At 38.1% G+C, this 26,909-nt stretch overlaps 1 protein-coding gene across 1 annotated transcript in view; it reads left to right on the top strand.

Annotated features, from left to right (window-relative positions):
* ZNF407 (zinc finger protein 407) overlaps positions 1–26,155 on the top strand; it is a 335,350-nt gene extending 309,195 nt beyond the window's left edge. The window contains exon 10 of the mRNA XM_042048657.1: positions 23,603–26,155. Within this exon, the coding sequence (XP_041904591.1) occupies positions 23,603–24,954 (1,352 nt within the window). The 3' untranslated portion in view covers positions 24,955–26,155. The remainder of the gene's footprint in view (positions 1–23,602) is intronic.
* Positions 26,156–26,909: the final 754 nt, after the last annotated feature.

Genomic DNA, 26,909 nt, shown 5'->3' with positions numbered 1-26,909 from the left:
TGTACTGTAGTTATCTCCCAGCTTAAAGGGACAGTGTTCCCTTTCTTTCCTAATTTTCTTACTAGAAAACATCAACTTTCCTCTCCCTCCATCCCTGACCCTCCGTTCTCAAACCAGACAATTGAAAAACAAAACACAGAGTAACACAATTCAATGCAGCTTGATTGAAAGTGGAAGGTGTAATGATCAAGTGAGTAGAGACCATTGGATTGTGCCTCAGGCCTTCCCACTCTGGACCTGGTCAATAACAAATTTATTACTAATCAAATCCAATAAATACAAAACAGCATACATTTATTTTTATTTGGCACCCAGCTGGTCACAGAATAATAATAAAACAGGTAGTCAGAGAGAGACTGCCTTTCTGAAGAAAATGATGTAGCCAAAGCATTCTGCACTTAAAACTCCTGTATATCACAAGCAGATGGCCAGTCCCCAAGAAGCCTTGTTGTGTTTGTCTGATTACCAATGGGCATTGTGTCCCACTTGCCTGTGGAATATATTAATGGTTCCTGCTCTTGAGTTTGGAGAATTCTGTTAGCTGAGATACTTCATGATAGGGAGAGGTATCACTGCAGAGCAGGATCTATAGGTATTAGTGTCAAGAAGAATAATGTCTTCCTTGCCCTTTTTCCTGGGTTATTGCATGGGGCATACAAAGACTGGAATGAGTTAATAGAAAACAAAGAAACTAAAGGTGTTTGGGGAGGAGAGTGAAATCAACAACGTAGCTGAGACATGCGAATTTTACTGTTGCCAAAAATAATGTGCAATTGTTCTTTCCCCCCAAAGTACTAACATGCATAAGAGCACAAGACATAATCATTGCAGGCATCTTACACGGTGTAAGACTGACACAGACAAACAGTGCATAGCTAATGTAAAGCTGACATTCAGTATCCAAGATTTTTTTTTTGTATTCACATATTTTTATATGTGTGTACGTGAAATTTAGCTAAAAATTCTCATCACTGCAATTTGTTACTCAGACAGATTATGAATTACAAAGTGTATGCCAAAGATGCAAACGGAATAAAATTATTGGGAATATTTAACAATATGAAAAGTGCAGTGTCGTTTGAAAGTCAGATAGTAAAAAATTTCTTACTTCTTAGTTGATAGAGTCCCTATATTTTTGAACTGTCTTTGGAAACCAGCAAGAGTCTGCAACACATAGGAGGAGAAAGGCAGCACACCTGCAAGACTCCAGCCTACCTTGTTCACACCCAGGATAGGAGAAAATGATTTATTATCTGTCCCTTGAATTTCTCTGAGCATTCTGTCTAAACTTTAAAAGCAGATTACATTTGCGATTAAACCTTAACAAATGTTGTTTTAACTAGACTGCAATATATGTTATTGACAACAAGCTTTTTTCCCCCAAAAATAACATTGGTGCTTAGGCATGCAATTTACAAAAATGACAAGGAAGGGTGGTACTTTTCCCAAGGTGAATGTGAGTTGACTGATTAGCTGGTATTTTAACTTAGATTCTTGCAAATTACAGACATAAGAAACCCTGCAATTTATATGTACTTTAGAAGTGAAAGCTTTAATCCCATGATTCATGAAAGTAAAGTGGTAATAATTTAAGTACCATATTTTATTTATCCCTTAGAGTTGTCAGCTGATACCAGAAGTATTCTCACTATTTTTGGGTTGCTGCCTTTGGCCACCTAATTGCTTCTTAGGAAGTAAGAGGGAAATTGCTTATATAACTACATGGATTGTCTTTGGCAACGTCAAGCCAAGGCATCAATCAGTCCATCTGGGTAAAATCACAAGCTGACTCCGATATTGCTAAATATTTATACTGTCAAATACACACAGACATCCAGATGAAAAGAGGCATTCATTAGGAATGCTCCAGCTTGTCAGTTTAAAGATGTAGATTAGAGCAAAACCTCCCACTATGATACTGAGTGCTCAGGAAAAGTCTATATTTAGCCATTCTGAGCAATAAATATCATCATATTGCCTCATTTAGGTAAATAGAGAATGAATATTGTCAAGATGATCTAGAGATAATGTAAACAGATCCCTGTTCAGAGTCTGTGTTACTAGGGTAAATTCCAGGACATTGGTGTGCTGCTGATGCTTTTTGGTTTAACCCTATTTCTTAATCGCATTCTTATCCCCTTTACATTAACAGTAAGATTTCTTCTTTGCAGATCAGAAGAGAAGGGGGAGAAAAAAGAGATAAGGTGGGGTTTCTTTTTAAACAAAAGTTGATTTTAAATTCTAACTGAGCTATTACATTAATTAGTAGTTTTGCTCTAATATTTTCTTGGCACTGGTAAAGTCTGCTGCTGCTGCTGTTGCTAGAAAATACTGATCTCTGTAGCAACACTGAAGCTCATTCCAGAGTTTAACATGGGAACTGACAAAGCCCATCAGTCAGCAGAACATCACAGCTCTGAGGTTAAGACATGATTTCAAGAGTACACACAGTTAAGACTCATAGTGGAATTTCTTTTATAGCACTTTTTTTTTTTGGTGATAAGATGAGGCATAGTGTAAGAATAAGCAATGAAAGATCAGTACTTTCATGAGAATTAAGTTACAGTCCAGCTTCAAAGTGGGTGGCTTTTCCTGACAAATTAAAAGAAAAAATTGTTCACTGTACTGTATACACAAAAAAGATAGCAGAAGGATTTTTTTATCTTTGGGGAAGGCATGTGCCTCCCTCCATAGAATTAGCACCTTGGAAGTTACATACAAGGAGAGTGGTGACTGACGTCAAAGTTTTAGTTAATTGCACAAGATGATTTTTTAGATTAATAATTAACATCTCTCTTTATAACTAAATATCTGTAATTAATCAGCAAATCATAATGTGGAGACTAATTAACTTCAAACTCAAATCTTAACAGAAAATCCATATTACTATCCAGCATCATTAATTACCCTAGTAATCAAAGTTATTCCCCATGGGATTTGACATAAAGCTTTGTAGGTTTATAAACTGAGCTATTATCAGAAAAAAAAAAAGCAAACCAAAAAAAAAACATTTTGAAAAGAGCTTCAAATGGCATTATAGATAACTAAGGTATTAGATGGGAAATTTAAATAAGTTTTTATTTTGTCTGGATTACATTATCAATAATCCACTCACTGAAGCTGGGTAAGTAACTGAAAGAGTGCAATTCTTTTCTTACCATGTGTATGTGGGTTTTTGTTCATTTCTTTTTTTTTTCCTTTTGGGGTTACAGCAGCAATTTCTGTCAGAGGATTCATTTGTCAGTGTCTTTTAAAAAAATGCTACACTTTCTGGTAGCATTTGCTGTGATGCTATCCATGCTAGTTATCTGTTTAATAAATGGATTAACAGCTATTTATGCCTTGGTATGATTCAAAGAAAGTACCAAAAACACCCAAGAAGGCTTGAGCCTTAAAATACAGAAATACCTTTAGCAGTTGATTAGCTAGGGTTCAGTGGAAAAAAAAGGACAAAGTAGGGCTGTTATGCCAAAGAACCTTGGCCCAAACAAATCTTATTTTAATTAGCATGGTCATCACAACTAGGAAGATTTGGAATGTGTTCATGTTAATTTTTAATAAACAGGAAAGCCAATAGTACCATTATAGCACACTGAAATCCCATAGCTGTTTTTCATTTAGAAAGTTAGGCATTAAAATTGTGTCTAAAAATCCACATTTCAATTATTTTATCACCTAGTCTTGCAAGTGCACACATCTGATACTGTTCTTTTGTGTGGCAGCTGTAAAAATCGTAAGCAATTTTTACTGTCAAGAAAACTCTGAATAAATAGAGGCTGTTAACTTAGGCAGATATCTGAGGTTATTTGGTGGCAATCAAGAACTCACAGCACTTCAACTAATGGGTTATGATCAGAAACTGTTCCTAATAGCCAGCTAGACGGATCTGAATATGAAGATTTCTATAATTTTGTTGTCAGCTTGTGATGTACTCTAGTGCTAATTATTTGGAACAATTATGTTTTCCTAATAACAAAAGAAGAAGCAGTGAATTAAGCAGGCTTACCTTCAGATCTTTAGATAACAGTTTAAATGCACTTGCCATTAAGAAATAACATTTCTTTTTCCTGTATGGAACCGTAATTATTGAATATGCTTGTCTTTTAAAATCTACTTCTACTTCTTTTAAGCATGTTCAATGTGTCAGTTTACACTGATGACTTCAGTAACTAGTATTTTCTCAGTCTTAGTTTTATGCCTGTACCTCCCATAGACTGCTTACTTCATTTGGTTATTCAAAAACTATAATTAGTGCAGTAATTAACATGTGGATCCTTCAAAGGAAGACTGTTAGAATCATGGGACGTCTCTCATCATTCTTGCTGATGTATAGATGATAAAAAGACTTGGTTGAGGTGACAACAGGATTTGTATTACTGCACATTATCCGAACTGCAGGGAAATTCAGACAGGACTGTGGTCCATGGAGTCTTTCCTTCTGAAAAAAGTAATTATCCACACTGTTTCTATAATGTAACTAGGTGTTATCCTGCATTTGCAGCTGTCAAATCATTTGTTTTAAGACCATTTTTTATACCTTATGAATATATGAAAGTTTGGGGGTTTGCATGTTGTCTTCTAAACACTTACAGAAGTGGGGTGCAGCAATAAAAACAATAATAATAGTCATTTATATCAGCATAACAGATTCCTTCTTGACAGTTGATTTCAGAGATGTTTATGGTAATGTTAAGCTGGTACCATCATAAGATTGCATGCATAAAGAATAGGCCAAATTTCATTTTATTTATTTTCCCTGGAGAAAACGTATTTGTTTAAGATTCAGATAAGCTGAATCTGTTGTGTTTTCAAGCCATAGTAAATTAGTCATTGATAGGTGAGTCTCTGTATGGCTCACGTAAATATATTCCAGTGTTTCTCTGAGATGCTTGTAGTCAATGTTTTCAGCTTCAAGATACAATGTTTTAAATTAGTGCATGAAGGAAATCCACATTCTTTCATTCAGCCTTTAACTTTCTGTAAGTAGTGGTCCTCTTTTTCACATTCAGTGACATATGCCAGAAAAATTCAGTATTTTGCCCTACAGGCAGCCCATGGGACTGGGATGAAATGGCCTCTATACATAGGGTATGACTTTATTTGCTAAAGAGGTTATTTGAAAAAGCCCTAAGGGTACTGCTGCCCTTTTGTCTCTCAAACTAGTAGGGGGAAAAATATAAAAGGAACTACACAGTAATCCCTTGTAGACAGGTGACCTTAAGCCAATTCTATACTGTAAGGTTTGTTTCCATTTAAACTCAAAACAGACAAAGGAAAAAGGCAAAATACAGATTTTAATCTGTTGCAGAAACATTGCCATTTTTTTTCTGTAAATGTCTAGCAAATACAGACAACTTTTACTGCAAATTCATAAAACTGAGTATCATTCTGTATAATTTAATTCAACATTCTGTAGACAATATGCCCTATATTTTAGCAAAAATAGCATCTGAGGGCTGATTGAAATAAACCTACCTCTGTTCATTTCAGGTAACCTGTTCAGAATTTTATTTTCTTTAAAACTGTTCAAATTCTGCAAGTACAGCCAAGCATAATTAAGCAAACCTTCTGATTCCAGTCTTAACAATAAAAATCAGTCACCATCAGGATTCACTGGAATAATCAGCAATCACTTTGTCCTCTGAAGTTCTTTTTCCCCTCTGTTCTTAGCGTTGACCATTGATTGACGTTAACAGTGCTATAGTCAAACCAGATGTTATCACAGGGTCATGGTCCCACTACATGTGCACCATTTGGTAATGGTGTGTTTGGTGTTTTAACCTGTCTTCAGCCACAGTAGTTTCCCAGTGAACACCACAATATTATTTTTTATATCATGCAATCAGCTGTAACAAGAGCTGTACCATCCCAATGCGAAACTGCTTTCCACTAGGCAGGCTTCAAAACACCATTATAAATTATGAACAGCAGCTCTGAACCCACCTCAGGATAGCCTCTCATAAGTCACAGGTGTGACATCACGGAGCACTGTAATTAATGGGTGTTATGCCACTCCCTTGACTTATGAGTTTTTCAGAGGCTTTTAATTACTTTTGAGTTTAAACCATTCTGGCAGAATTTTGAAGGAACTCCAGTGGCAGGCTCTTCTGAATGAAGCTGTTCTAGCGACATTTGGAAAACAAGCCACTCTGGTGGCTAAAGGAAAATGTTTCAGCCGTTCCTCACACCTGGTAGTCTGGAGGGAGGTTAAAGGAAATAGCTTCTGTCGACTGCTGCAGGCACTTAGTTACTGTGTTCCCTTTCTGCATCAGGGGAGGAGCTGTGAAAATTGTGGTCAAATCCACGTATTATATAAAATAGAAGAGAGAACATCTGAAAAGCCAAGAATGTCTTGAAGGGTAATCATGATATCATCAACCTGATTTTGGGTACAGAAAAGCCATTGTTTTGCATGTGAGTACAGACTTCATGTAACTGGTAAAGAAGAAATATCATTTATCACCTCTCAAGAATAAATTATAAATGATCACCAGTTAATCAGCATTTAAAACATTACTTCAGTTTCAGTGCCAAAATCCTGTATCAGAAGAACTTCACCCCTCATGCGCACACACACCAGAATGCACATATCACAATATTAACTCAGGTGTAAAGCTTTGTTCTCTAAACAGCTGAAGCTTCATGTCATTGTTTATGTGCACAAAACACACGTATTTCTCCATATGTTGGCACCATATTGGTGTTATCACCATAGCATTCCCTCCTCTTCAGATGATCTTTTGTTATAACATTTGTTTTTGTGAGGCAAATAAAATATAGTAAATGTAAACCGATTATTTAACCAAATTACTTTGATCGTGGGAAACTGACAATTAGTGTTACAGCTTCTCAGCAGTGAAATCCACACAATAGAGCAGACCGTGGTATTCTGTAGTGCAGTGTAAGTCGATGTAGTGCATTTATTTTGTGTAGCAAGCTGTGAGAGAGGAGGAGAGAAGTGCGGGAGACAAGCGAAGTCCGTCTTGATGAACTGTTATTCTATAGCTGTGCTGTGTGTTGTGCGTTGTTTAGTTTTTCTGGGCTTGCTTGTTAATGTATTGGGACAGCTCTTCACAGCAACCTTGCTGACTTATGTCAACACTTAAAGCATATACACGTGAGTATGAGATGATCAGCTAATTGATCAATGAGTTAGATGCTTTCCAAACTACCATTTGTAATTTTGATTTCTAGTAAATACTGATGACAGACAGGTTAGTTTGGTTACCTATAACCACTATCCATTTTAACTGTCTTATCTTTTGCACATGAATTGGAGGAGGAGTATTAAAATTATACACACTAGTATACCCACAGGATCTGGGTTTATTCTCAAACCTTGAATGCATCAGCCCTTCCATGAAATAGCTGTGAGTTAGGAGAGCATTCTGGGCATTGTCATGCAAATGAGGCCACCAAACATACCACTTTGCTTCAAAATTGCTCTGCAGTGACAAGTAGCTTTTAAAACTGGAGCAGGGTTTTCTGAGCTAAGTGGGCAACCCTATCTGTCCTTGGAGATCCACTTTCTAAAATAAGTACCCATATATGAAGTCCTAATTCCACATCTGAGTGCTCAGATTGGCACTTACTACATATCCATATCTCTCTGTCACAGTTTAACCAGGCCAATCTCATTCTAATGCAGATTGAGGTGGTCCTTTATCCTTGAGTATTGTCCTTCTCCCTCATTCATACAATTAAAAAAACCCAGAAGATGCACGTAGCACTGAGAAGTTGAGGTTGATCTGGTATTCAACAACTCTTAAAGCCAAGGTCTCATGATACATCACTTCAACCAGTACAAATTTTAATTAATGCTACAACATCTTCTCAGCAGCCCTCAAGAATTTAGCCAGTAGGTCACGAGGGAAAAAACAAGTCCTCCCCTGCCTCACAGTTCACAGAAAATACCTGTCATCAGAAGCTATTTCAGGCTAGTTTTGGGACCAACTTCAGAAACGATAGGAAAATGTGACGTGAGTTTTTCTCTCTTTCTGTAACAAAATGAGCCCATCCCAAATGCTACTTTTGTTGCTCTTTCCACACTGCTTTTCGTGAGCACAGCCAGAGTTAGACATAGTGACTTGGGACTAGGTAGCTTTTAACCAGCATCCTAATGCCCATTAGAAGCCAGACTGGATTTCAGAGCACTGGCATTAAATGATAAAGAATGAGCAGAATCCAGATTTTTGTTTTTGCTTTAATCCAAAATTGTATTAATTGCATTGTGACTCAGTGGGGATTTTTCCATGTCCTGAATGTGGACACAACTTTACTCTTAATCTCTGACCAGTTTTGTTCCCTATACTGTGCACTGGAGGTAACAAAGCCATAGATGCAAATCACGGTAATGGAAGTACTTGATCTGCTGGCCAAGCAGGGATTCATAGAAGGTGATGGAGACAGTGGGTACTGGATAGCTGCAGTGCTGGAACAGTCAGGCTTCTCAAATCCCTTGTGTTAGTTACATTGTCAGTGTGGTGCTGCATGATGCTTCAGAAATGGTTAATGGTTTCTGTACATACAGGTTTGGGTATCTAATTCAAGGCATTCATATTTAAAAATGTAGATCTTAAGGACTTCACAGCTTGTTAGACCTTTTCAGTAATGTATCTCCATCCTCAGAAATAGGAGCTTTCTTGGGATGACTGTTTAAAGCTATGGAGAGAGTTGCTTTCAAAGTTTGGTTTTCTGGTGTTTGCAGCCCATTTAGATGGTACCTCAGCTCTAGGAACTACACTACCCTCAGACCATTCCAACGTATAATTCTTTAAATATTTTGGGTTCAAATACTTAATGTTGGTGTGAATGGATTCATAAAAAAAAAAAAAAAAGAAAAAAAGGATGTTGAGAAAGAGCTATTGCAGTTGCCCTTTTTTTTGTTGTTGTTGTTGTGTGTTAGCTACGTTATGTCCCAACCTCTTTTTGAGCAGTTATTTAAGAAAAACTTGGTGTTAAGTTTCCTTTTATTACGAATGCTATTTATACACAAATTGGAGCAGATCATGATACAGCAAAGAACTTTTTATACTGCATAGATTGTGCAGCAAAATAGTGCTTTATCAGCATTACATGCCTCAGTGAAGGATGTTTTGCTGTTCTAAATCTCATCATTGTGAGAAGAATATTATCTGGATACAAAGATTTTACTGGAAACTATTGAGCTAGGCTGTTGTCATCTGACTGAAAATGAAAACATGATGATAATTAGGCAAGGGGGATTAATGAAAAACCCACACTGTATATACTGTTTACATACAACCTCAGAGATCTACTTCATCAGTTAGATCATGTCGCATTCATTTTTGCTTCCTTGCCATTGGACAATCCCAGAAATTATGGGCAATCCTTTGCCCTTCTGCACTTAAACTCCTTGTCTACAAACATGATGCAAAGTGAAGGTGGTTGAGGTTTCACAGAAATGAAGCACATGGTGTGACAGGCCCATCTGGCCAGCTTTATGAAACAAAAGTGCCCTATATGATCATCCTTGCCTTTTGTTCCACACGACGCTGTTCAGGCGGCGGGTTTGTGAGTGCTGCTGGTGGAGTCTGCAAACCTCGATTTATCTGACTGCTTCCTCTCCTGTTCTGTCAATTCTCACATGCACTGCAAGCTTCCCTGCCCCCACGATTTCCTCCCTTTACCCAGCCTTTTTCCCCAGACAAATCTGAGGCAGAACCTCCTAGCAATTTTCCAAGGTTCTGGGCTCAAAGACTAAACTAATTTATTTTTGAATTGCAGATCAAACATAAACTGCAAAGAAGCATTTAATCAGTTAGGAGAAGCAAGGGTATGGCTTGTTTAAGTCCCAGAATCCATAAACCTGTAATCATTTTATTATATTGGTGTCAGTTTTCATTATTTTCATAAATGGGTGTTCCCTGCTTAATGCACAATATTTGCATCTGATGAACCAATGAGTTTAAACATGGTTTGTTTTAATGCTTTGTGAATTTGCATTCAAATTCATCAGAAGTAATTCTATTTGAAATCACACAGGGCTAAACACAGTGGTTGTAAATCCATTTGAATTGAGATGCCAGAATCAGCCCATTAATCTACAAATCTGCAATATAATTTTTGTATGGTTGGTGGGCTTCTGTTCTGTTTTTTCCTGATGAGGTAGGGGGGATACCAAGTGCATGTGTGGGAGGGGAAGCGTTTGAGGAGGTTGTGATAAATTGACCAAGTGGGAGTATATCTTTGTTATGGAAACTGGCCTGTGAAAGGAACATGTGAAAGGCCAGAGACCATGGTTTGAGCATGTCTGTCACTGCCACTTGAGGTAGTTGCACGAGGAGGAAGCAAGTCTCTCAAATAAGCAGATTCCATAATATTTAGGATGATAGAGATTGGCATCAGCACCTTCCATTCAGTTTTCAGTGTGCCAGAGTTCATCCAGAGCTTGACATAGTGCTATAGCCTGCACTTCGTGTTTTAAGTCCTCTTGCTAAACACTCCTTGGATTTTTCTGTGGTCTGTTGTTAAAAAGGGAATGAATAAATGCAGCAAGGTTCACCTCCAACAGAAACAGGCTCTTTTTGGAAGGAGTGGAGGGGGCTGTACTATAGCAAACAGTGCTTCATTTCTTGAAAGGTGCAGAAGAAATCTGTATTTCTTTCAGAGAAACTAGAGAATTGTTTTAATTTCTGTGTTCTTAAATAGACTGAATTATCTGAAATTAATGTTTGTTTAAGCTAGTAGTTACCAGATTTGAAGATGAATATATCATTGTCTGAGAGTGCAAAAGAATGTATGTATGAGAGGGATTACTCTCGAAGAAGAAAGGTTTATCAACAACATTTTCCACACTACACATACTTCTTAAATGTAACAATGAAGTTTCTGAGAAAACTATTTAAAGAAAGTAAATAATTCATGTAAAAAATACAAAAATGCATAGTTATCCATAATGTACTTCAGCCTTTTAGAAGGAATGTATATATTATTCATTTATTTGAATAGGTGACAATTCAAAATGGAATTCAGCTGATACTTTTGAAAATGTAATTATTTTGTATCCTTATTCATGTAATTATTTTGCTTAGTTATAATCAGGCTGAATTCAGTCTGAGAGAGATGTATTTGGCTGATGGCAAAAGGGATTTTTAGCTAAGTTTATGTCTGCCTTCCTCTGCCTTCCTGGTTCGGCCCTTGTGAAGCTGAAATTAAAGAATCTATGTTCCTGTCTTGAATGGCTTAGATTGGAGCTAACAGGGTCCAACTTAGAAAAACATTTAAGCCCATGCTTAACATTACCTGTATGCTTAATTCCCAAAAGTCTAACTACAGGCCCCTTCTTCTGCACTTGCAAGAATTGTGATGAGCAGGAAGTCTGCCATCTGACATCTGTGAAATGAGCTGGTAGACTTGAGTCTTTTTCATAATGAACCAGTTTCCATCTCATAGAATTCTGTAATTGCAGATGGTATCAGTGGACACCTATGACAATCTCAGCAGAGACTGCAGCCCGGCATTCCTCATTATAGGATACATGGACACTGAACTCCTCTCTGCTCATGAACGTGGGGTTGAGTCATTGACAGGGCATTATCAGGAAAATTGCAATGATGTGACTAGATCTTCACGGTGGGTAAATGGAGTACCTCAACTCTTGGAGTTGACAATAGGCTCTCCTAAGAAATGATAATGCAGTCATTAAGACGTAAAATTGGGACTCAGCACACCTGGGAATTCTTGTGTGACCCTGGCAACACACTTCTTGTTGTTTTTCACTTCTCTGCCTGAAAAGTTAGTATAATGCTTTCTTCATTTTTATGGTGTTATTTAGTGTGTTACCAATTGTGAGCAATTCAGGAGATACAGTTTTAGATAGATGCCATTAGATTTTAAGTCTGTTCTGTTCAGTTTGCATTTGCATGTTCTTTTGCCTAGCACTAGTGGAAAGCAGGACAATTTTATTTTGCTTCCTAATTCTACATTGAAGAAATCAGCTTTAAGCAAAGAGACCTAAAAATTTTGCATAAAATTCACTCTATTGTGAAAGAGGCCCTAAAAAAAAAATAATGTGAAAGAAGAAAAACATTAATTTTGGACTTCTTTTAGCTTGTTCTTTTAGGCACTGATACAATTTTTGTTCTGTGTACATTTTCAAATGTGCATTTTCTTTTTATAAAGAAAATAATATCATTCAAATACCTTTAGAGTCTTTTTATTTCAGTAGAAGCACTTGAATAATGTTTTAAGGGTACTTGGAGACACAGAAAGAAATGGTGAACCTTGGTGGGTTTTGAAGCACTGGAACATATCCCAAAAGTAATAGCTACAGAATCCGTAAGCCCTACCTGAGACTTACAGCAGCTCTTTCAACCTGTGATGCCATGGGCTGCTCCGAAGCTCTGTAATCTGCACATATTTGAAGTAACAAACCACAAGGAGTCCTGGCCATTTGTCTGCTCCATGCTGGAAGTTAGAAAACTGTGAGCTCACTGAACTACAGTAGCTAGAAAAAGAGTAAGAAGTATTTTTTAAAAAGGTAGCTGAAATAAGAACCTTTTAACAAAAAGTGTCAGCATGAGCTGTTAGTTTCCTAGTGGTTTTGAAAATCAGATCTTCCAGATATCTAGCTTCAGGCTTCTGGAGTTGGTTTTTTGTTTGGTTGGGTTTTTTTGGTGGGGGTGTTATCGGGTCTCCATTTTGCCACATATCACAAGCTTTACTGCTTTCATACAAATGATTGCAAATTCCTCTGAAATTTTGTCTACTGCAACAAAAAAATGTGAACTAAGTTCCAGCAATAGTAAAAGTGCTTGGGCTCCATTTGTGCTACCACTACGGATGCTGTACCAGGTCCTAGGTAACAGCAGAACGATAACATTCACTGCAGCATGCATTTTGCTATAGACAAGTGAACCATAGTGTTTTCTAACCACTTGGCATCATTTAGTTAACATGGTTTTAAGCATTACTTGTCTTCAGTGGGAGACAGATACGGATTATAAATCTTTGAACAAGTGCTATCAGAATTAAGAGCTAAGTGGCATTTTAAAATATTTTAGAAAAATATGATCATTATTTTAAAATATTCCCTCTTTTCCTAGTCTAAGTTGGGTCTCGGGAAGGAAAAAAATTAGTAGAAGAGCTAATGAAATGACCTAACAGAGTGGCAGGGGTTGTTTACTAGTCCATATTTGACTAGGATTCGTGCTTCTTATGATTGTCAGTCATTGCAAGTTCATTGGGTTTTAAGACTTAAGGCACCACAGTCTTAAGTGAACTTTAGTTCAGAATGGAGATGTTTACAAAAGTTATCTAAGTAGTTCCTGCAGAAGCCCATGTTCCTTTTCACTGAACTGTTCTGGAATAGCATGGATTTGCAGTATAAATGGTGATGAGTTGGGTTAAGTCATACTCTTAACTACTGCAGTCTATTTGTTCCATCTGGGAGCTTCATTACCCTGGCACTTGAAGGTGGACAAGGTAGCTGAATTGACTTTCCATTTCTCACCATGTCTAACCATCTTCCTGCAGTATGACATGAACATTCTACTCTTTCATCAGAATCAGATTATGCTTATCTAATAGGGACAAAAATTTTCCTCCCTCTCCAGCATTTGCAGATTATGTAGCCAGAATATCTGCACTTAAACCTTCAATATTTCCATTCAAGTCAGACTTCTAACAGTTCTTATTTCACTATTCTGAATATTCTTTAGTCAAGATCTCTCTCCTAGAAAGGTCAAGACTTAATTTAGTTGTATCTGTACCAGAACAATGTGCAGCAGACATGCCTTTGAATGTGCAATTAAAAATTGCTTTGGCCTGTTTTCTTTTCCTGTTTTACATTTCATAAACTCCCATGTAATTTGATGAACGCTGTCATTCTTTAAATTTCTTCAGCATTACAGTTCTCAAGGGACTCCTCTCTCATTGAATATCATTTTTGCATATTTACTTTCTCCACAAGTGCTAGTGTGCAGTAGCACAACTTCAATCTTACATTGTTATTTTCTTATTTACTTACATTACATCCTGGTTTTCTTTGTATTGATGTTAGCGCTTCCAATTTAGTATTAGCTCCATATGCCTTCTAAAAGCTGTTGATTTCTACCTCTAGTTAACCAACAATTTAGGTGGACTTGTCAACACAGTAGTGTGGTATCCAGCTCTTGAACACACAACTTTGCAGCCAAGCGCAAGCAGCTTGGTGAGGAGGTTCTGAGCCCTTTGGGAGAGCTGCAGCGCAACAGTTTACTTTGCATTTCCCATGCAGCCCAGGCACACAGACCATCTTGCAGTTCCTGTATCGACAGTGCTCAGTGACAGCACAGAAAGCACCAGCTTTGGTATCTTCTGTCTTGTTTCATCTACCTCCTGCCTCGTGCTTTCTAACACTGGAAGTGGAAGACAGTTCATTTAAGTGTTACTCCATCAGTAGCACTGAAAATATATTTCTGTCAGCAGAAGGGTCAATTACATGAACAGCTCTTCCTTTGAAGATATTCTGGAAATATGCTGCTTCCATCCTTCACCAGAGGTGAACCATGAAAAAAAGACTTTGTCATGAACTTGACCCTTTGAAGTGGTATAAAAGAGTTACCCATCTCTCCAGCCGCTGTTTCCCATCCAACCTCCCAGAACCAGCAAGTACCCCTGCTTCATGCTTCCTGGGTAATCCCAGCATTACTGCTAGGCCTGTGACACTCTGAGGTGAAAAATCAGCATGTTTTCTGACACTCATAATTTTGGGCATGGTAGGTGTTGGTGCTGTCAAGTGCCTCAAGAAGAGTGAGGGGCCAGCAAAGGGGAAGGCCTGTGCACAGAAACTGTCCTATCTATAACCAACCCTATTCCTTCCTCCTCAGATGTTGTTATTTCCCTTGCACTGAGACAGACTTTTTTGGGGTGGGAAATCTGATGTCAGAAGTTTGGGAATTGCCTTCACAATTAATTCACCTTCATCTTAAGCCAGGTACCACTGTGGAGGCAGCTGTACTCGTGACTTACCCTGTGCTGTGGTTACACATGTAAGGCTGAAGCGTCTAATCATGTTGGGGCTTTTTTTCAAAACACAGGTTGGCATGACCTACAGCTTTCAGACTAAATTATTGTAGTGCTCCTTTCCAGCTGTAGATCTATTGCGAAAATACATAAATATTATTTGCCACTGGCGTTACACTTGATGCTGTAAAAGCAAAGAAATAGATCTTTCTCCACTGAAAACGTGTAAAGTGAAAACTATAAAAATCCCTTTCCTTGTTTTCTTCTTAAACTGGTTGTAACACTCTCTTCCTCTCACTGTGCCAGACTCTACAGCTTAACTAAATGTGTGTCACTCCTCCAGTTTTCTTTCCTATATTCCCAAGCAGGTGAGAGACTAAAAGGAAAATATCAACTGTATGTCAGTGCCTAGATACAAAGCTGCAAAATTTAAGTTATGAAGCTTGCTCTTTTTAGCAAAATCTCATGTTGGGCCAGTATATTCCTTCCTCATTGCAGTTTATTGCTTCTAATCATGTGAACCAGGGATCATTCCAGTATGATTTTGCTGAAGTCCACAAAAGAGAGTACACGCATCTCTTCCAATGTTTTGGACATTGAAACAGAATATTTTTTTCCAGGTAAGATAATGCATTAATTACTTCAATTATTAGATGAGCATTAGCTTTTGATAAAAGCCATCCCATAGACTCCTGACACTTTGCATGCTGAGCGGTCTTGTCCTTGAAGTTACTGTAGTGCACAATGATCAGAACTTACCGCTGATGTTTTGTTAGCGTTTACCAGCAGTGTCTTGGCAGAGGGTGACCTCCAGTACTGTCTCTAAACATTTTCAATTTACAGACTCAAGAATTTTTGCTGCCTTTGCCTCTCATTCTTTTGAGGAGGTCAGCCCTTTATGAATTTGCCACAAGAAAGAAGTTCAAAATACCCTGTATACTTAAACAGCTTAATAGGAATGGAGTCGCAATGAACATGCGACATACAATTCATTTTAATATTTATAGAAGAAATTCATGTTGTTTTAAGTGTACACAAGCAGCTGCTGTCATTTGGCTATGAGCAGATGTTAGACCTCCGAAAGCTTCGCAGATAATTAAAATACTAACAGTTAGTGTTTTACCCCAGCTGCAGGTTCTGTTTACTGTAAATTTGATTTTAATGGTGCCTCTGTGCAGTTATCGAATAGAGGTTTGTTTTCTACTATACATGCAAAAGTGTCTACAATGAAGACAAATGGTTATTTCCCATAATTTATTCTGGAGAGATATGAATATAGCTGTAACGTAGTTGAGTTTATAAGTGAAATACAGATACGGCTATCACATTTGAAATGGTAGTTTCTGCTGTGTTAACTAACAAAAAGAACTAGGGAAACTTACTATTTGTAGTTATTCCCAAGCGTTCCTCCTAAAAACTGCTGTGCTTTTTAAATGGGTTGAGATGTGCCCTCAAGCAAAGAACAGGTGCTTCTTTTTACTGAAAGGGTGCATAAATCAGAATAGATAAATACAGAGAATCATGATACTCATAGTTGATAGGTATGCTGAAGAATATAATTTCTGCTTGATCATTTAATAACATGATGTGTTATTTTAGGTATTCCTTACAAGTGTCTGTTCTCTTTAGTGCATATATGTACATCAAACATTAGGGAAGGCCAGCCATTTTCAGAATTGTTAATCCCAAGGGCCTGATTATGCAAACACAATGCATAATGCAAGCAACCATGTTTAGTCCCTTTGAGACTATTGAGGCTAACTATGGCAGTAAGCAGTACGCTTGATAAATAAATGTTTATAAAGCCAGGATCTGAATGTATATATTCTTGAAAAACAAAAACTTTTGCTGAGATAACAATGACAAAAAGGGTTTTTCCTTTTCTTGACAAAGCTGTTAGTGTCTGGGACTATCCCTGTTTCAGAAATCCAGATCATTTTCCCTATGAGCAGAGCTTGGGGGGTTTTTCCCCTGATTTTTCTCAAATTAGTTTCTTTTTTTTCTTATTATATTGTATGTTCTGTCTGCCTAGGAAACAGAAATCCCTGGTTTGGCCAAGCACAACAAGAACCCCTGGGAATTGGGATTCTGATTTAGGAGTGCTAAAAATGCACTTTCCATTTGCACTGCAGGGGATAAAACAGAAAGAGTGCATCCGAATATCATCAATGTCAGTTGTTCCCAAACTGAGGGCCAGAGTAGTCTTTGAAGCTGGACTGCCAAGAAATGTCCAGGCTGGCTATCCTCATCTCAAGCTACTAAGCTGCACTGGAAGAGGTAGCTGAAATACTCCAGATACATTCCTGGTGCTGCTTGCCTGTGTAGGTAATTGCTGCAAATGCCACAGAGAGGTTTTTGCTCACACGTCGGAGTTGAGAAGAGCAGCCTGCATGGTGGCAAATAGGTAAAGAGAAAAAGTGGTTTGCAAGAAAACCAGTTGCTCTGCAGGTTAGGCAGCTGTAAATTCTGCATGTTAACACTGTACATGTTTGCCACGATCAGTGGGAGTTTTGGTATGTATATTTCTATTTGCATACCTTCTGTAACACTGGGCTCTACAGTGTTCATTTTTGACCTTGAGTGCAGGAAAAGAGAAACAGAATTTTTTCCTAGAGAAGATCTTTTCCCAAAGGTTAACTGGACACTGAAGGAAAACTAAACCAAACTGAACAAACTGCCTAAACACCCCAATTGAATGGCTTGGCTATTTATTTTGGTGGTTGTTTTTTCTTTCGTGTCTTTTTTTGGTCATTGACATAGTTCTGTAAGATGTGAAAGGTAAAAATAGCAAGCAGGAAATTTCAGTATGTTTTTCAAAAGAAAAAATACGACAAGAGGACTTTCACATTTTTAAAAAGCTGGAGGACATCTGCTGCGTTTTAAGATACCTTAAATGTTAAAACTTCATCCTTTATTCAAGCAGTTCTTAAAAGACCTAGAAGTTTCCAAACATGATTGAGTGGTTAAGGATGAAACTAGAAGCTAAGGTTTTTTTGAGTTTCAGCATTGCAACATGACATTACTGGATTTTTAAGTATAAAATGAACTATGAACATCATTTGGGATTTTTGTGTTGTTGGGGTTTTTTTTGTTTGCTTGGTTTTTTCAGTAATAATATGTTGAAAGGGAAAAAAATGAAGCCTTGCTGTATTGGTATCTCTTGAGATTTATGTACTTTGCGTCAATGCTGGAATTTTTTATGTCTCTTAGGGAGCTGGTTAAGTCCCCTATAGGTATACTTATTTGTATTGCTTTACAAATATTTGCTGCCTTTGTGGACATAATAGTTGTAGCAGGGCCATTTTGGGTTGCAGATTTATTTCACTTCTCGGTTTGACCCATCATCTGTTCTTTCTTTCAGCAGAAGACATGAATGAGCCTTCACAACCTCTTATTTAGTACCTTAACTAGCTGGTTTTAAAAACGCTGGCCCATTGCTTGCACATAAAAGCCTTGCAAACGATAAAGAACAGTTTTTACTGTGGTCAAGGAACAGAGATCTGAAAAATGCATCTTATCATTATGGCCTCTGAAAATCAAGGAAATCCTGAAGTTATGACGTTATGCCACAGTTCTTAGACTGTACTTAATTAATTGAAGTAGAGATCATTACAAAAATAATTAAAAGAAAACAGAGCAGAAACTTGTAGCTTGGTCAAGGCGTAAGTTGTATTACTTTATGAATTTGAAAACTGGACTTACTATACCATTCAATATATTGTTCTGCCATGTAGAGAATAACTTTTAAAATAAGAAAATCAGTTGCTTGTTCAAGTGATATTAGACATAAGGCGAATTTTTTATATCTTTTAAATTCCTTACAGGCTGTATTTAATTGAAGGAAAAGATGTTTCTTTGCGTTCACATTATTTAATATTTGTTGCATTTTAGCAGGTACGAAATGTTTGTTTGTGTCAATATATAATATACCTAATCACCAAAGTATGAAAAATTAAGCGTTGCTTAATAGGGGACTATAAATCAGGCCTCCTAGAACTTTTACAGAAAAGGAAAAATAGCTGTTTTAAGATAGCTGTGTAAATGCAGATCATTTCCATCGCCATAACAGATCATTTATGACTTACTGCTTTGTCCTAAAGGTGCTCCTTGTGAAGGATGTCCTCAGCCTGGCCTCACCACACACAGCCGCTTGCTACAAGTTTTGGGGAAGGATTAGAATTCTAAAGAGGCTGCTGGCTGAGAGCAAAGTGGTGCTTTACATATAATATTAGCCCAGACTTTCCTCACGCATTATGCGTCTCTTTCTGAGACAAGTCTCCTTAATGCCATCTTTATCTGCTACACGATGCATGAAATCTACTTTCTGTTTTAGAACTGCGGCTGACCCCCGACCCCACGAGTGGCGCCACAATGTGACCTTTCTATTGTCATCAGCTTTCATTCTCCTGAAAATTCTATGAATTTTTATTACAAGTTTTTTTAAACCAAGCTGAGGCTTCAACAAATTACTTGACACAGATGAGATGAAGTTGTTGAAGTAGTGTTAGATAAGTTTTACAGCCAGCATGTGTGCTGCTGAACAGTACAAAGCCAGTGTCCTACAATGTCATACACCAGTAACTGCTGAGCCTACTATTGGATAAATACATCATTTTATGGAACATTGATTGTTCTATAAACCCAATGGAGTATTATGCTCTATGATCAAACCATTTAGATTGTGTGTAGAGCACAGAAAATGCCATATTCAGGATGGTACTAAAAGTGCCATTTGTGTATTTTATGGATGTCATTACGGGGGAAACTTCTCTCTGTAGGCCCTGTTTACTGCAAAATTTTTTAGTCTGTAATGACATTTTTCATTCACAACGTATGCCTTCAAGAGAGGGGGCCCTTGTTTTATTTGTTTCATTCGAGTTTACTGCACAAATCCTGTACATTTTAATTAAATGTAAGCTTAACAAAAAAATAAGGTATTTATTCTGTGGGGAACAAATGATGACAGTAACAAAAGAATAAAACAGACACACAAAAGGAAGTCAGGTATTGAGTAAGAGAGAGGGGAAAAGGTACTAAGCCCTATTTGTAGTTTCCCAGACGCACATTAAACATCAAAGCATTTCTTTTAGCCCTTTTTCAGGAGTTTGTGGTCTGAGAGAATTAAAATAACCTGCAAATATGGATTTAATGTCTAAAATATTCTGACATTTTCAAATAAAAAGCTAACATTCGCTCAGGACCCCAACTGATAAATAATGGCTCTGCTGAAATGACAGACTTCTTGGAAAGAAACCAATTCTCTGATCATTGCACCCCTAGATATGAAACACCTCCTTACAAATTGTCTGAATATGAGCTCTGGTATCATTATATTTTGTCATTTTAATGCCTATTTGTGTATCTTCTTAATTTGCAATGATGTGCAATCAGCAACAAGTCCACTTTTCCTAATATTAATGTGGGCTTGTATTGCAGCTTATGTTTGCCGTGTCAGCCAACACTTACCCCTTCTCTTTACCCGTTTTTAAGAGGGGGCGAGAGGCAGGCTGGATTTACTGGGACAACGTGGTTTGTTGCTACATACAGTCCAATAATGTGACATTCCTTAAATACATAAAAATTCTGACAAATGTTGTGTTGGATTCCAGTGCTTCATTATAGGAATAGCAGCTAAGCCTCAAAATCTGTTGTTTTCTAAATATCTTCCCTACTTGGCTTTCCACTGTTAAAACAAAAGAAAACCAGTAAAATCTGCAATTCATATTTACCCTGAAAAATCACTAAAATTGAAGTTGATGTTCCCAGTAAATTCTTGGTCATAGTCCAGTTAAAATTTTAAGTTACAGTAGATTCACATTAGTTTAAATGACACTTGAACTTCTACACAGCTCAACATTAATTCATTATAGTTGAAATGGAAGAATCTTCAGTGGGTGAATCTTTTACAATCTGATTGAGGCTGTTACATTTTATAGGAGCCATTTTTCAAAGCAGTACTGACAGCACTCGAAGTTATTAAATTGCTGAATCAAAAGATGGACCTGCAATCGCATTTATGAACTGTGATGGAATAGCTGGGGTTGCACTGAGCTGAGGTTAAGATGTTGGTGTAGTTAAGCTTCATCACACCCCTCAATGACAGCAGTATTTACCCATGTAGTTTACTTTAATGGTCAGGAAGTGGCTTAACTCACCTCTGGATTCAAATAGATTAAGTAAGCAGTCAGAATGGCATAATTATCAGTGCTGCGAGGGATTCACCAGATAGCTCTTCACCCAGGAGACTTCCCATTCAATTGCACAGTAAAGACTGGAGTTGCATGGATTCACCGGCACGGCATTTATTTGAGGAGATGAAAACAGGGCGAATTTCCTTTTTATTTCCCTTCCCCAGCCCAGACCGATACACTGATGCTGCTTTCTGTACATAAATTATTATGATCTTAGGAGAAAGATGTCATGATTTTAGTGTGTGTGCATGTGAAAATTATGATTGTAGAGTTATTTTGATTTTGAAATCCAGTGGAAAATGCATGATTTGTGGAGTTATTTTGATTTTGTGCCACATCATTGCCGGCTCCTCTTTTATCTTGTCAACAAAGCAAGATTCCTGAGAGAACTACTTATACTCTATTATAAAATGTGGAGGAGCTAAGATAATTGTCATTTGATGTTGATTTCCCCTTCCTATTTTTCTGCTCCTTGGGGGGTCATGTGAATGTCAGTGCCTACAGAGAGCACAGGAAAAGTGGGAATAAGAACCAGTCGTACTACAGTAAGCTTACTTCTTGCTTATACCAGACAAAATGTACTTCAATTGCATGTGCCAGATTTTTATGCAGCATCACCTGGAAACACTCTAATGGTTTAAATCATTAATTTTCTTTTCCAAAGATAACCTGCCTTGCAAACTAGGAATAAGAAAGTTGTGTAACATCAGTTTAGACTTGTGCAGGTGATTTGCAGCATTTCAGCTTGACAAAATTACTTCTTTGTGCTTCACAGTACAATTCTCTACCAGAAGCTCTGTAATAGAAAAAAGGATAGGTGGATGAATGGATGGATGGATACCAGTATAAGAGCTCACTCTTTAAATTATTGATGTTATTTTGGAATTTTAGCTTGATATGCACATTAACATAATCAAGTTGCTAGAATCTGCAAGGCACCAAGTACTCAGTCTTGGAGTAAATCAGCTTCTAAGTGTGAACTTACCTTTAAGCAAATGAGTCTGTTTCTTAGAGCCCATTTTAATTCTCTGTGGGATCAGGGTCTGACAGCTCTATGCTTTGAGTGAAAGAGCCCCTTTAGACCAGCTTTAGTATAATTTTCTTGGTCTCTTGAGTTCAATGAAGCACATTGTTCACTAGAACTGGCTTGGAAAGTACAGTGCTAGCCTGAAATTTCACTGTAAGTGTTGCCTTTTTTTCTTGCCTGTTTTTATCCCAAGCAAGCCATGGCATAGCTATTTGCGTTAGTGATAAGATGCTACACCTGTTATTCCAGAGATGGGATTTCAGTTTGTGTAGGTAAATTTAAACGGGAGTGTGGGTGTGGATAGTCTCAGCAGCATGGACTTAATCAGCCTTCCCAAGGTCCATCTATCATTAGACTCTCACCTCACCTCGTTTGCAATGTCCAGCACCCACTCTTCTCTCTGTGTGCCCTGGTTGTGTCCCAGAGCTTGCTCCCAGCACATGGAGGAGCTTCATGGGTGCTTCTGGATGGCAGTGCCATGGGGAGACAGCTATGGATAGAGCTGTCCTTCCATGAATGTCCACAAAGCTGGTCACAGGGTCCTCTCATTTATGTCTTCCCAAAAAGGCGCAGGCCCTGCTTGGAGGTTGATGGCCTTGACCATGTACAGCCTTGGGCACCATTTGCCTTGCCGAAGCTTTATTGTTAGTGGTGAGAATTGAGAATGAAACCTTCAATGACACAAAACCAAACTGGGTGGCACAGCAAGCAGTTGGAATATGGAGGTTACAGATATTACAGCTTGTTAATTGATTTAATGCAGAAATAATTTAAGATGTGTGTTTGGGGTTTCTCTGGATGAGATTTTATAGAATATCCTGCTTGGGGTAAGAAAACTACTGAGTGTTTTCTCCAGGTAACTGGGCTAGTGACTGAGTCAGTCACATGTGCTGGAGAAGGTGCTGGATGGAAAAGGAAGGGGAAGACAATGTCATCAAAATGACAGCATGGCAATCACCTCACCAACAAAAGCAGGGTATTAAGAAGATCACAGGGTATTAAGAAGATCAGCCACAGTTTTTCACACCAAGATATGTTTAATGTAATATACAATCCTGAAATTCATTACTGAAGTACTGAAATATCACCGATAAGGTCTTCTATAACAGATGTGTTAATGTCTTTTAACTGTATACTGTATTTATCTGGGCTTCTTTTATACAGAATATTTTTAAAGACACATTTAAATTGTTAATAAGCTGCAGAATTGTTACACTCAGCAATTATTTCAACCTGTAAATATGTTATTTGGAAAACATGCAAATTGGTTTTGTTCATTTGCTTATTTTATCTATGTTTTCTGCCAATGAAATTTTAAAATTGTCAAGGAATTTTTTTCCATTTAAGCTACAATTTGTTAAAGTAATGAACTGATACTTGCCATGATACCACGTTAACAGCGTATTTTGTCTTGTAGGCATTGTGTCCAAGTCCTATGAGTGCCGGCTGAAGGGGCAAGGAGCAACTTTTGTGGAAACCACGAGCCCTTTTACCGCGGCAGCACTGGGAGAGGTTTCTCCAGTGAAGGAGAAGACCTTTCGGGGCAGCAGGAGACAGCCACAGTCGCCCGAAGAAGTTCAGCAGTTCATAATTATTCAAGGCTATGACGGCGACTTTGCCATCGACGCCTCCGTGGAAGAGACAGCAGCAGCCACCCTGCAGACGCTGGCAATGGCAGGGCAGATGGCCAGGGTGGTCCACATCACAGAAGATGGGCAAGTCATAGCCACAAACCAGAATGGCTCCCACGTGAGTAGTGTGGTTCCAGAGCAGATCCTGACGGAGCAGCTAGCAGATGGTGCCACACAGGTGGTGGTGGTTGAAGGAGCGGGAGCTGACATGGAGGAGGCTGTTCAAATAGACGCAGTTCCTGACTCCAGTAGCACGGTACTGCAGCAGATAATACGGCAAGAAGTTTTAGATGCTTCTGAGGCTGCAGTCCATCCTCCAGAGTCCTCCTCAGCATTAGATGCCCTGCTTTGTGCTGTGACAGAGCTGGATGAAACGGAAAACAAATCTGGACTCCTTGACAGATGCAGGTCTGGTCACAAAGACTTCTTGCAAATGCCGAACCCAGAGGTGCCCAGCATTCCCAGTGATGCAGAGGGACAAGAAATACAAATGTTCCATGAAGTTCAGGAGACTCAGGAAGATACCAAACCTATGGAAGTAGTGACACGGGTCATGCACCCATCAGCTCTAATTGCATCTCAGGAGAGAGCTCAGGCTGCCTTCAAGAATGTGGTGCAAGGAGTGTTGCAGTTTGCTGTGTGTGACACGGCTGCGGCCGACCAGCTCATGAAAGAAGGTGTCACCCAGGTCATTGTAAATGAGGAAGGAACTGTGCATATGGTAGCTGGAGAAGGCTCTCAGATTATTATGCAGGAAGCTGGTAGCCACACGCTCAGTGTCCAGAGTGAACACATGGATTTAGTGGAGTCGGATGGGGAAATATCACAGATTATTGTCAGTGAAGAATTAGTTCAAGCCATGGCTCAGGGTTCTGATGGTGACTTCTCTGAAGGTGCAACGCACTACATCGTCACAGAATTGCCACCAGACATGCAGGATGAGCCTGGTGTGTACTCACATGCTGTGATAGAGACAGCTGGGCCCCAAGACATTTTGCAGGCTGGTACTGCTATAAAAGCAGACACTGTAGCCCCTGATAGAGCAAGAGAACAATTAACAAGCATGGTCATTTATACAGAGGGTGGCTCACAGGTAATTCAAGGCCAGAGAGATTATAACAAAGTACAAGAAGCATGAAGAGCTTCACTCGTAGGCTGGGTGCAGAGCAGAGCTGGATATTACCAGAATCATGGAGGCACTGTATTCATGGAATGTTTTCTGTAAAGCCTTCTCAGTAGAACCTCCTCCTAGCCAGGTAGCAAATCCGTACCCTGCTAACAGGAGTTCACTGAAGAGGATAATACAATTTCGTTACAATAGCTCTAAGAACTATTATATGGCATTATTATAAAACAAGAGTACTTGGGTACAAAACAGGATAAAAAACCCCCCGCCCAAAGTAGGAATTGTTCTGTTCAGTGCTTTCTTTGTTGATTTTTTTTGTCTTAATGTTGTTTTTTCTCAGGGTAATTCCCTGCCTTCTGTCGTTTTTGTATAACATAATCACAAGAGTAAAATAATTGCACTTACATGTACATTTTGTGAACAGATAAATATGCAAAAAAATACAAACCCCACAATAGCAAGGTGAACAGGTAAGCTTACATACAGTATTGGGTGCCCTTCTTCATTTTAAACTAGAACAGGTGTCATTTTGCTTTCTAAAATCTTACTTTAAAACATGCTTAGCTAAAAATATGTCATCAAAACAAGGATTTTTTTGCATCTAAAATGAAAGTTTTCATAGTACTTTACTCTTTCATGGTAACACATAAGACTTCCCCTAAAGAAGAGCTCTAAAAAGCTACACTTCAGAAAATCCTTGATTATACATATTCGGGAAGAAGAACTTGATGCCTGTAACTTCCACTTAATTTTAGATGAGAGTCCTACATAAGAAATGTGCATTTTTTGAAAAAAATATTGTCACTGTCAGTGTTTTGCTTTTCTTCTAAATAGTGCTTCATATAAATACCATTTTGCAGTTCATTTTGTGAGCTTCTTCTCAAATGTTAGGAGGATTTTTTAAGAAAATTCTGACATTGACATTAACAAGTAGGGGGGAAAAAAAGGTGACCTTGTATTTCTTGCTTAGTCCAGAATGTCAGTTATTTACTTGTGGATATACTGCAATTGTTCAATGCAAGTTCATGTTGAAAAGATTTGTTTCATGATAAAACTGCTTCTGTTTCTTTAGAAAAATTGTAAAATATAAACTGGCAAGGTTTGGGGATTTTTTTTTTTTGTCTTTCAAATAAAATGTTAGCATTTAAATGAAGCATCATGATTTTTAATATTAAACAATAAACAGAACTGGCATTCAGCAGGAGCAAACGAATGCTATCTGTTATGTCTGTGCATTTTCTCTTTCCTCTTTTCCTTTCTCTAGCTTGCTAGATAGATAAAGATAAAAGAATCTAATTTCTGAAGTGTGCCTCATGCATGCTTAATATAATTGTCTAAGTGTTTAGGGTATAAGCCATGCTGACTCTAGAGATAACTCGGTTTCCTATCATGTTTAATATCTTAAAATTATCAACTGTAAGAAAGTTGGGGTGGGGTAAAACAATAGTTCCTTCCTGAAGCAACTGTTTAAAAATGTATTTTCTGATAGGGCTGCTGAGAAAAGGTGCTTCATTCTGGGGCTGTAAGATCCTGCTGCCTCTTCATTTCTTATTATTATTATTATTTTTCAAATTTTCCCGGAGTTGAGGTTGTGTCTTTGTCAACCCCCCAAAAAAGTAAATTTCAAGTTAGACATCAAGATTCATAATTAGGCGAGTTTGACTTGCTCATCTTTCTTAAAAGTGACAGGCTGTTCACTTACTCTTAAATACTGTCTTCAGCAAACAGTGACAGGATCAACTCCCGTTTGTTATCAGGAAAAAGGTGACCTTTACAAAATGATGGCCCTCTGCAAGACTCTCACAGATGTTCAAAAAACTGAATGTTTTTCAGTGGAAATATTTCTTCTTGATCATTTCTCCTGTTAACTGTAGCCCTGTGGTCTTGCAGCTTGGATGCTAATTCTTCGCTGTGCTTAGTCCTGTATGGCTAACCTTTCTGCTGCAGTACAGGGTGTTGACACTGAC

The sequence above is a fragment of the Corvus kubaryi genome, unplaced genomic scaffold (genome assembly GCF_017639235.1).
Source record: "Corvus kubaryi isolate FWS band 111438036 unplaced genomic scaffold, C.kubaryi_AGA036_p1.0 68, whole genome shotgun sequence".
In the NCBI taxonomy this organism is placed as follows: domain Eukaryota; kingdom Metazoa; phylum Chordata; class Aves; order Passeriformes; family Corvidae; genus Corvus; species Corvus kubaryi.
Note: the sequence above shows the minus strand (reverse complement) of the source record. Positions and strands in the feature narration are given on the sequence as shown.